This window comes from Polypterus senegalus, chromosome 8 (assembly GCF_016835505.1).
Source record: "Polypterus senegalus isolate Bchr_013 chromosome 8, ASM1683550v1, whole genome shotgun sequence".
Classification (NCBI taxonomy): domain Eukaryota; kingdom Metazoa; phylum Chordata; class Cladistia; order Polypteriformes; family Polypteridae; genus Polypterus; species Polypterus senegalus.
This window is the reverse complement of record NC_053161.1, coordinates 11,055,968-11,068,303: the sequence shown is the minus strand read 5'-3', so window position 1 is coordinate 11,068,303 and position 12,336 is coordinate 11,055,968. Positions and strand designations below refer to the sequence as shown.

The 12,336-nt window shown below is 34.5% G+C and overlaps 1 protein-coding gene across 3 annotated transcripts in view; it reads left to right on the top strand.

Moving 5' to 3' along the window:
- nxf1b (nuclear RNA export factor 1b) overlaps positions 1-9,066 on the top strand; it is an 87,723-nt gene extending 78,657 nt beyond the window's left edge. For 2 of the 3 annotated variants that reach the window (XM_039760725.1, XM_039760726.1), the window contains 3 exons: positions 2,540-2,722; positions 2,847-2,907; positions 8,630-9,066. In XM_039760725.1, coding sequence (XP_039616659.1) covers positions 2,540-2,722; positions 2,847-2,907; positions 8,630-8,680 — 295 coding nt within the window. In that variant the 3' untranslated portion in view covers positions 8,681-9,066. Of the gene's footprint in view, positions 1-2,539; positions 2,723-2,846; positions 2,908-8,629 lie in introns of those variants that run through there. The other variant, XM_039760727.1, reaches the window with a different exon arrangement.
- The last annotated feature ends 3,270 nt before the right edge of the window (positions 9,067-12,336 follow it).

Genomic DNA, 12,336 nt, shown 5'->3' with positions numbered 1-12,336 from the left:
AATGTATAGGCAATGAGTTTCTTTCATCAGTCACTGTGTCCGGCTGCATTTGTTTTTAAGGGTTAAAGATTAAGCTACTGTATATGCAAGCCTTTTACTCTTGCAATTGGTATTGTCATGTGCACCTGCCACAACTTTACACTTTACAGCTGTTGTTTGACATATGGTAAAAAATTTCTCAGACAAAATGAAGTAAAACATGGGTGCTCACCTTTGCTGAGAGCAGCTTCCGCCTCATTCCACCTTAAGTTTCTAAATTTTTAAATGGTGTGCCAGAACATTTTCAAGGTTGGCAAACAGTCATTCTCTGTGGTCTCAATCAAACTACTTGCACGTAGGTCTTTGTTGTGCTGGTGCAATGCCCAGTTACCTATTGGTACCTCGGGGTCAGCTTAACAACTCTTTTATGTGAAGTGCTTTGTATTGAGAAAAGTGCTGTGTAAATGTAAAGAATTATTATTACCACTGCTGTCCACCAATCATGTTCATGGGTTGATCACGAGACCAGCATTGACCTTCTTTAGATTTACAACTTTTTACAGCTCCCCCAATTATTCTTAAATTGGCTCATTTCACACTTCAAGTCTTTGATCTTTCCTAATATCCAGCCCAGACTGTTCTGGAGGTAAGCACTTAACAGTCCAAATTTAATCTTTTATTCTCCCCTCACTCCCCATTTGAATGCTGTAGGGACACTATTCTTCTAGCTTAATCTCACTCTTAAGCGATAATCAAATGGCAGCTTAGAAACTTTTTGCCCAAGCTTTTTTAAAATAAGGCTTTAAATCAGATATTATTTCAAAATACATTTACCTATATTTCCAGTATTTTGATTTTTTACTTTTAAAAAAGTTTTTTTTTTTTTTTTTATGGACAATGCATGACTATCAGAAGAATCCAATAACAAATTACCATTCTGACTTAGACCAAAAAGTTGCTCTTCTTTGACTCACCTTTCTATGTATCTCTCGTCTCATGGAGAAACTTGAATTCTTTCTGCAGAACATATAAATAAAATACTTTTAAACACCGAATACGGTGGCTCTCAAACCACATGGTTATTCTTAATAGCTGCATACATGTAAATAGGCAACTATTCCTTTGTACAATTTGAAATATCATTGAGGTGACCTTTTTGTCCATTAGTACACACTCATACCTATACTGCACAGTGTGGGACTCTCCTGTTTTGTAATTTTCCTATAGAAGAAAAGAGACCTCCTTCAGTTGAGGTGTCCAGTAACAGAACCATTGCTGTACATAAAATTTAATAGTGAATAGATCTAGTTGGTATTTTGGAGTTTCATACAACAGCTTCACCACCATCCCTGCTACAGAAACACTGGTCTGTTTGCCACTAGTTGTTCTTCATTGCTAAGTTCTTGTATGAAAATATCAGGTCTTGTATGCCTGTCACTTAAAGCGAGAACAAAAAAAAAATAAATTTACAGCATAGTGTAGTCTCACTAATGTGATGTTAGCTGGCTGAGTCAATTATAACTTTTATAAAGGTAGTGAATTTTGTTCATGTTCTAGCTTTTAAAATTACTTTTTTCATGCATTTCAAGTGAAGGCTTTTGCAGAAGATGTAGATTGTGTAAAGTGGGCTCGGTTAAGGCAAAATTCTAAAATATTTTTGTAGTCTTAATCAGAGTGATTTACTTATAGTTTTGCTAAAGAAAGTTTAATGTATTTTTTAATCAATATTGAACATAATAATGTAACACAAGTAAAAGTAACATATATGAAAACTAATTGGAGATTAAACCAGCAGTCTTATCTTGCATCTTTTTTGAGGTCTGCACCTCATCTCACCTTCCTTTTTTCTATAAACAATATTGAGCCAGAAGAAATAAATAAAAATAAGAGCAAGATGTTTGGATCATAGTGAGTCAAGTTTGTAAGAAAGTAGGTCAGACATGTGATTAGATATTTGACAAGCCATTCTTATTCCAACAATAAAATTCACTAAAGTTGAGAGTGCTGAAATATGTTTATATGGAGAACCTGCATTCTTCACTCTGATACATGGTGGCTGAATTCAGATTCAGTACAAATGGAGACCCCAGCACCCCTGTTCAGTTTTTAATCTTCAGTATGTTATAATGGCAGCTTTTGGAGTTTTGAGTGTTCCGATTGTGGACTGTTATCAAAATGATGTAAATGCACTTACTGATTAAATAAATTTGCTTGCTTTTAACATGGATGGTAACGGGTATACTGTGGGTTTAGTGAAGAATGTAACTTTTTTTTTTTTTGAGGTGAGTTCTCCCGAGAAAACAGTTGAACGGTGGTCTCCATATTTTTAAGAGTGAAAAATGTTACGCGGTATTAAGAAATTAAAATCATCAACAGGCACGTTTGCATTAGTGGTTGGTCTTCAAAAACACAAGTTAATTAAATTTGACTTTATCTTTAGACATTATGAAATCTTGCTGAATAATAACATTTAATTTTTGCTTATTTTAAGGAACAAAAAGATGCAGTGCCTTACTGGCTTCCCTTTAGACTCTCACTCTTGTTTTATTCTCCCCAAAAGGCTGTGCATTGTAAATGATGAGTTGTTTGTAAGGAAAGCATCCTCGGAAGAAATTCGAAAAGCTTTTGCTACTCCAGCACCTACACCTTCTAGCAGTCCAGTACCTACATTGACGGCACGGCAGCAAGAGATGTTGGCAGAATTTTCACAACGATCTGGTATGAACCTTGAATGGTCCCAAAAGTAAGTACTGTTTTTTTTTTTTTCTTCCTCCTCCATTCTTTGATTCTGACATTCTTTGTGTGTTTTTTTGTTTTGTTTTTGTTTTTTTTACCCCCAAAATAACAGCGACTTTTCTTATTTGTAGGTGTCTTCTGGATAATGATTGGGATTATACCCGGGCAGGGCAGGTTTTTGAAAAGCTCAATGTGAGTTCATTTAAAGACTAAGAAGTTTAATTTCTATTTTGCTTCCATGTGGCATTTTAAAAGTTTTGTGTTTCCGTATTGTTTGAATTTGTTAATGTATTGTACAGTCATTTTACAGGAAATATCTTTGAAACAATGTTTGTAGTACAAATGTACTGATGATTAATTTTCTTGATTGATTCTTATCTAATTTCTGTGACAGGAAGTGGGCATATTGTGTATCAAAGATTCATATCAATAAATATGTACTGAAAAATGTGTTCAGTCTTAAAGTAACACAGTAAATGCAAATTTCCCATCCATCCTTGACTGCTTAGTCAAATGCATGGTCAAAGGCTGCTAGAATTGGTCGTGGCAGCATTAGATGTAATATTGAGCCATGATAGGTTTGGTGCAGAAGGCAGCATTCACTTCAAGTTTACTTTATTACACATATGCTGTCTTTTTAATTATTTTGTTTGATACACGTCTTGGCTGTATTGTTAATTTCCCTATTAAATTTTAAGCACTTGTGCATGGTATCACACAACCTTTAAATTAAATTGAGTTTGAGAGTGTACCTGTGCCCAAACTAAGAAGCAGCATATTCTACATTGCACAGATGATCAGTGCATTTGATTTTTCTCATATTCACCTCTAATTTAGCAGCAGTGAGACACAATGACAACTGAAAACAAATACTCCAGATAGTCAGCAGTGAGCTCCTCCAAAGGTTCACCTGGATTTCTACTGCTAATTATGAATAGTTAAACATTTAACTACTATTAATAAAATATACCTTAGGAAAGGTAATAGATGCTTTTCAAACTTTTTTAGATGCACACTATTTAATTCACAGATACTCGCCTGAAAACAAATGCACACAGTCAGTAGCTTTTTGTGAAGCATTCCATGGACCACTGAAAAAAGGAGAAACTGCAGCATCACTTGTGAAGGGTGAAAACCTGTACTACACATGTAATTCCCTTCTGTCTCTAAAACAAAACAATAAATCGGCTATACATGTACAATGCCAAATCAGCAAGAAGTTCTCCTTCCCTTAGATTTTTATCTTTTTAGAGTCCAGGAAGAGGGATTGAATTGAATTTGAGTTGATATACGTTATTAACCCCCATGGGGAAGTTCTTTTTCACATGACATTTTGGGGTCAGAGCACAGGGTCAGCAGATATGTCAACCTTTTTTTACTTGGACATCTCAGATGTTTCTCCAACTGCAAATAGTTTCAATAAACATTAATGCAAGGCCGAGTGTACTTTCCGCATTTTTCCCCACATGCATTTGTGCTACTCTCCTAGCTATTTTTCATCATCATTTGCACATGTACATAAAATCAAACTTTCTAAAAATGACATTTAAATTGTTTAATAAAATTGTGATGCAAATAATTTAGGTTAAAAAAAAAAAAAAGAAGTTATAAATATTTGATGTTGGCCATGGTGGTGTTCCCTGTTAAATGTGTGGTGAGGAATTACTTAAAAATTAAGCAAGTAGTTCTGCTCCAATAAAATAAATATTACATTAAATTACTCAATTTTAAAAAGTAATCGGACTACATATATGCATTACTTTTAACACAGATTGAGAACAACTGCTCTTCGATATATTTTGTGCGATGATACATACTTTGTTCATGATGAGTTGATAGACTTCACACTTACGTTTATAGTTATAGTTTGCTGTTATGATCATCGCTTTCACAAAAATGTGTTGGGAGTGGTAAAAACTCATTAAGACTGCAGTTGGCATAAGGCATTTAATTAGTTCTATTTGTGCATTACTATCGTAGAATATTAAAGAAACATATTAACACAAAAATGTTTTTTTTTTAAATTGGCACTCAGCATGTCTTCTACTCATCCCATTATTCTTTGAGGAGAGCACCTGAAAAAAGAAAACTGATTTGTGGTGCAATTAATAGTAAAAATATAATTGATGTGTAATTACCACAAAAGTCCTAATTGAAGACTATTGTCATTTTACTATAATTTAAATGTTTAATTTCAATTAATATCAATATATGAAATGCATATACTGATCAGTTTCATCATTAAAACCACTGACAGGTGACATGAATAACATTGATTATCTCGTTACGATGGCACCTATCGAGGGGTGCAACATATTAAAGAGAAAGTGAACAGTCCTTGAAGTATTATAAGGATTTGAGCGACTTTGGCAAGGGCCAAATAGTAATAGCCAGATGACTGAGTCAGAAAAAATTTCAAAATGGCAGGTCCTTTGTATTTTTCCTGGTCTGCAGTTGTTAGTACCTATTAAAAGTGAACCAAGGAAGGACAACTGGGTAACTGGCAAAAGGGTCTTGGGTCCTGAAAGCTCATCGACACACGTCTGGTCCAATCCCACAGAAAAACTACTGTAGCATAAATTGCGAAAAAACTTGATGCTGGACATGAGAGAGAGGTGCCAGAACACACAGTGCATTGCAGCTTGCTGCATATGGAGCTGCATAGCCACAGACCAGTCAGAGTGCCCATACTGATCCCTGTTCACCACCAGAAGTACCTACAATGGGCATGTGAATATCAGAACTGAACCGTGGAGCCATGAAAGAAGTTGGGCTTGGCTGATGAGTCATGTTCTCTTTTAGCTCATGTAGTGCACCCTGCCCCACCACACAAATTGTTCAGAAATGGTATGAGGAACATGACAAAGAGTTCAGTATGTTGACTTGGCCTCCAAATTCCTCAAATCTCAATCCTATTAAGCATCAATGAGATGTCTTGGAAAAACAAGTCTGATCCAAGGAGGCGCCACCTCACAACCTATAGGACTAAAAGAATTTGCTGCTAACTTCTTGTTGCCAGACACCTTCAGAGATCTTATGGAGTCCATGTCTTGATAGGTCAGGGGTGTTTTGGTGGATTTTAACATTGTGACTGATCGGTGTATTTGCGTACACTGTGTTCTGCAGATACAGTACAGTGGAACCTGCATTTACCAAGGAACCATTACAGATTTGTTGTTGTGAAATTGAAAAATGCTAGATTAGTTGAAAAATGCAGACTTGTTAGTTTATTTGGCACTAGTTTTATATTTCGGTAAATTGTTGATATTCAAATATAATGAAATCAAATACAAGCATTCCTTTTTCCTCTTGATCTCTCCTCTTCTTTTGCAAAATTTGCCATCATTAGCTCTAACCGTTCAAAAATGTTGGGTAATTTTAAATCTGTATTAAAATAAAAAAAATGCATAAGTTGTATGTGTTGGTAAAATTTAAGCAGAAAATAAAATCTTCAATGACAGTAATGTAAAAGTAAGAAGTTAATGTAAACACACGATTTCTGTTGTACAGGTATGTAAAAGTGTTAAATATATAGCAAGCTCAAGAAGTATTTAGATAGTGACACGTCGTTACATGCTACTGCCCTTGTGCCACTTTATTTATTTTTATATAAATATCATTAAAAGTTCACTATATGCTAGCAAATTATCAGGCAATTATCTGTTACATACGTAAGATTTAGCAATATTGCACCATCATTGCTACCATTGTATGCAGAGTGTTTCCTTTAGGTAATGGTTTTTTAATTTTAAACACATTGACTTTAAAGAAAAAATGTTTTTGTGTTGAAAACCTATTGAATTGTATCAACTTAATTTGGCATAGGTAGTTTCTGATAAAGTTTAAATTCATCTACTTAACTGTCTATTGAATTGCTCAGATTTTGTTTAATTAATTTTACATTATTGGCTTTCAGGTGATACTTTCAAATGTTAGTTTTAGAAAAGTTTTGTAAAATACATTGGGGGAAATTCGAAGAAAAAAAACACAAAATAAAACTGTGTGTGTGCATGTATTTGTTTTATTTTAATGGTAATTTGATTTTATTTTGATGATGTGGTGCAGACTAATCCTTGTTTCACATAGCTATATAATTCGGAATTCAAATCCTAGTCTGGGCACTGATTGTGTTTATCTGTTCTTCCTTTCCTTGGGTTCATTTCCACATGCCAGTAATGCTAAGGGCAAATTTTAAGTTTGTGAAATCCTTACACTTGTAAAAGTTGTGCATTACTACATTTTATTCTGATAACACAGAACTGTGTCCTATTTTAAAGGCAGTATGTTTTGCTGCTCTGCCTTTATTTAAAGTGGAGTTAATGATTAATTGAAAGGAGACTAGTAATCAACACTTAACATGTAACTAGGGGTTCAAAGTCAGAAATGCCCAGTTTGAATCATTATCTCAGAGCATGAGGTACTGTGGGAGTAGCCGTTTTACCTATTTATACACTTGCCACTGCATGCTCACTTGCCTGCTATCTTTTGCTCACACACGCAGACACCTACGATGCACTGATTGGGATTTTTAGAAGCTGGTCCTGATCCCCAGTGTGCTTGGGTTTTTTTTCCCCACAAGAACTCTGCTGGTTTGAATCCAGTTTAAGACCAGATTTCTTCCACATTGTGTCATGCAAATGATTCAAACAGTACCAGCAATAATTAGAATTCTATTGAGTATAGTTACATTTCTTACAACATATTTTAGTATGCAGTCCCAGGTTATTATAGACTTTTACAAATGTACAGTAATTGATATAAATCACAAAATTGCTTTTAGATTGCTGCAGGTTGATAGTGTTTTCAACATTGCATAAAATGTTTTAGGATTTTTAGCATTTATTGATCTGAATTACACAGATGACATTCACAGTGGATATATAGTACCTTGAAAATGTGCAAGTAGATTAAGAAATTTCCTTTGTTTCTCATGTCCAATTGAAGATCAGATTCACCAATGTAAATTACAACTATTGTATCTCTAGTTTTAATAAGTACAGTATGTGACAAAATAGCAGCCAGTCAGGGCACAGCAGTGCAGTATGTCACACTCTTGCTACACCAAGTACTATACTTGGATTAGTGTGAAATTGAATGTTGGCAGAACTGTAAAAGTGTTTCTCACATTGAAAACATTCTTAAAGCAAAGACTTCAACCTTGTTGAAATGAAAACAACTGCCATACCGGATTTTCTTTTATTTGCCTTTAATAAAAGCAAATCTGGTATGGCATTTGTTTTCATTTGTCTTTAACAAGCTAAAATAAGTCAGACACCTCAGGTCTGGTGTCTCACACAAGGTTATCAAAGGATAAATAAAACTAATTCACAGTAAATGCCAATGTGACAATTATTTTAAACAAATACCTTTTTGTCCTTTTTCTTAATGCAAAGACAGTCTCGTACAATAGTTTTATTCCATTTTTATGGCATATGCATTTCTATAGGGACTTGTGTGACATGCAATTTAAGGTCTATGGGTGAAATTTTATTTCTATTTTTAAACAGCAAGAATATGATGAACTTGACTGCTTTCCTTTTTCTGTTTTAACTGTTAATTTTGTTCCAATAGTAATCTATTTTATTTAAATGTATGCATATTGGTATTTATAAGAAGCAAATACTACTGTTTTATTAATGATCCCTGTTTACCCATGAGTTATGTCTAATCTTGTGTGCTCAAAACAATTTGATAGTGTATTAGGTACCTGTATATTTGCATAGTGTGGGTGTTTAGAGTATATGCTTCTTTAAGCACCTACCGATGTTTTAAATTAAAGTTTGTCACTTGCACAGAGTGGACAACTTAAGTGTTTAGCATTGCAGTGTAATACCATGATCAGCAGTTATTGTATGCAAGTATAATTTATCTGCATTTTAATGTATGTCCTATGTTTCCTCCTGTTTACTTTTAGGCAGAAGGAAAGATCCCTGAAGTTGCTTTCAAACAATACAAGCTTCAGTAGGCCAACTGAAATTGACCTGGAAAGAAGAAGTTGGGACTCTCTAGTTCACTTTTTTTGTTTTTTGTTAATATATATTTGTTCTAGACGTTTAAATGTGAACTAACTGTATTTTTTAAGATGTGTTCACTACAGCTCATTTAAGAGCGTTGATATGTAGTTGTATATTATTAAAATCCAAAATCTTTTTTCTTTTTTTTTTTTAATCTCCCATGTGTCTTGTTGTTTGTGTATATGTATATACAGTATAATGCTGAGAAAGTTTTTAGAGACAATTCGTAACAATGTACATATATTCTGGCTATCCCACTGAGGGTGCTCATTGCAGCAGTGCAAAATCTGCAGAATTGAATTTTCTCCACTATGTGGAATAAATTTCCATCTACCCATCCTTTTAATTTTATCCGTTTTTTCCTTCCATTGTTTGTTAAGCTAAGTCTTTATTTGAGTATCCTCAGTACTAAGACTATAGATTGATTTGTGCAGATTTTAATTACGAAATGGGTCTTGTGTATAAAAAAAAAGGTTTTATTGTGCATTTTATTAGCATATTAAATAATGACAGCTTAATTTTCTCATTATATATTTTTGTTTATTTACTTTAAGGAAGGATCTCATTTATTTTTATTTTAGTCACAAATTGAGTTAATTTTAAAAATTTCTGAGCCATACTGAAATGTTTAATTTTGAAGAGAGAGGCAGTCTATTATATTTCTTTAGATCATGCACCCTTGCCTTACTTAGCTTTTTTGAATTACAAACTATGTTTGCATATTATACAGCTGTTTTCTTGTCTCATTTCTATTGGTGTGATGATCCAATGGCTATTTGCTTTTATCCTCTCACTAAGTGAAACTATCCAGTTTTTCACACAGTTTTTCTAATGTATTGTTTGGACAATCTTTTTAATTTTTTTGCTAACATTTACTCTGCTTTACTGCTCTCAGTTGCTTCCATCTCTTTACATAGCACATATAGAAACGAAAAACTTCACCTCCAATTCTGCATGTAAAACACTACCAGTTTCAAATAAATTGGCATAGACAGTAGCAGGTCTTGGAGAAACTTGATCTGCTGCCTCTGAAGTCTGCCTCTTTTATAGTTTTACTTTTGCTGTTTTTTTTTTTTTTTATAAATTGTATTGCCACAAGTATTAAAGAAACACTGCTTTTATCCCTTGTCATTTTTAAAAAAAATAACAGAAGACATTAAGTGAGAAATGGGTGTAGTTATTTTAGAGGGAATGGAATTCATAATCCCAGCCTTTTTCTCCCAGAGTCCATTCCATTCAATCCATTCGTACCTTGGACTGTTTGAGTCACAATGGAAAAGTAAAAAAAATGAAAGGGAAACTTTGGCTAGTGAGGCATCATCAACTGGTAATCAAATGAATAAATCAGAAGGTAGAATAATAATGAATTAGCAATATTTGGCTTTCATCACTACACTATCCTACAATATTTATAATATAGTTTTATTTCTGTAGTCATTATAAATTAAAAACCAACCCAAAATAGAAAGCACTTCTCTAAAAGTGTCAATCAAAAGAGTGGAATATACTATAGGATAGTTTACAAAAGGTGCTTATTTGACTCTGTTACATACATGGGTTGTAAAGTAGAAATAACCCTGCATTGAAGTGAATTTAATTATTAAGCAAGTGGGAGCCTTTAGAATGCAAATGCCTGATAATTAGTGGCCACTCTGAAACTTCAACGTAAGAGTTAAGTATAGCTTTAGCTTACTCTGTGCTATTCAGTGCTTTATCTATTAAAATCTGACACGATAGCTGTATCACAAATTATATTTAGATCATTGATCATTCCACACAGTTGATTTGTATTAATTTGCGTGTCTGTTACTCTACATTAATAACCTTGCTTATGCTAATAATTGACAACTACCTGCCTGGGACAAGGAAATGATAGAAATAATGAAGCTTCACCTGATGAGGATTTATCACCAAGATAAAAGTCTTTGTTGTTGTATTACATGGGTGTACTGGTTACATACAGAATGTGTTTTTAAAAAAAAAAAAAAACAATGGAGAATTTTAGTAAAATCCAAGGGAATCTCAGGGGTTAGGGAAAAAGTCTGAAATATACTGTAGTTTACTAGAATAAGTAGATAGAAATTCTACACCCTGTGCCTAAAAGTGCCAGCCTTTCTTCATTGTAGTTAATGTACAATTTGAGCATCCGATTAAATGTGGTAAAATGGTATTCTGAATTTTTTGACTTCTAAAGCACCAATGGTTGATCCAGCTTTGGTTCAGTTAATGTGGAATTCAACTTCTAGCCATCTGTAGCTTTTTATTTATAAGTGAGGCTTGGGCAGGCAAGAGATTAACACGGATATTAAGCTGGAGCTCATAAGCTCTAGGTAGTCCTTGTAAAATGAGAGGAGTACTGGGTCCAAAGTAAGAATATTACACGAATATGATGAGATGAAGGACCACTGAGTGGATTCTTCTTCTTCTCTGGATCAAGAAAAGAAAGATCAATTGTTTTGCTCGAGATGGTAAAAATTAAAAATGCAAATGGGTAATGGAGAAGGCAAACCTTGAAAAAGAATTTGGAAACAGTCACTTCCTGCAAATGTTAGGCTATGTACTGTATAGGCTACATTACCCAAATATTAGGCCAGATTATAAATATTTTTGAATGCAAAATAGTTTGCCCTAACTTTTCAGTGAGGCTGGATCTGGAGTGTTATGGGGTTGCTGTAATATAAGAGACACAGCTGGGCAGAGAACATTAAAGAAGTGCAGCCCTAGGCCTAAAGGCACATCCTCCTTTGACACTGCAGGTGAATTGTACCTTCTTAGGCTTTCCTTTAGATGCCCCAATGGATAGCTCCTGCCCCAAGTATGGCGTTCACACCGCCTCCACATGGGGGTGTGTATGTATGTATGTATGTATGTATGTATATTCAAAAATCATACTCAAAGGAATGTTTACCAGGTTTATTTACAAATGCTGCCTTACAGCATCAAGCTATTGAAAAGAAAAGGTGACCAGCTTAGAAAATTAAAAAAAAAAAAAAAATTTTAAAACAGGCATCAATGTAATACTTGTAGAGCCACTCTTTGCTGACTTGGCCACTCCAGGACTTTCACCTTCCTATCTTTAATCCACTGTGTTGTTCAGTAGGTGGTACGTCTAGGATCAATGTCCTGTTGGAAGGTGAATGACCTACCCATCTTCAGCTGTCCAGCAGAGGGATGCAGGTTTTCCTCAAGAATTTGTACATGGCAGCGTCCATTTTCTCTTCAGTTCTGACCAATCACTCAGGTCCTGCTGAAAAAAAACACCCTTACAACATAATGCTGCCACGACCGTGCTTCACGGTGGGGATGGTGTGCTGCGTTTGCTTATCGCCAAGCATAGTGTTTGGAGTTCAGTCCATAAAGGACAGTTTTTGCTGCACCTTTCTCCACATGACTGCAGAATCTCCCACATGTGTTTTGGCATTGAGCAATGGTTCCCAAACTTGGACCTGTGGATGCAGGTTTTTGTCTCCAACCAAATTCACAATAATTGATCGCATTTAGTTAGCTGGTCTTTTTTTTCTCTCTCTCTCTTTCTTATTCTGCTTTCAGAAAAGCACATCAGTGTGATTTTTACTCTTAAAAGACATTTATAGATATATATCCACAT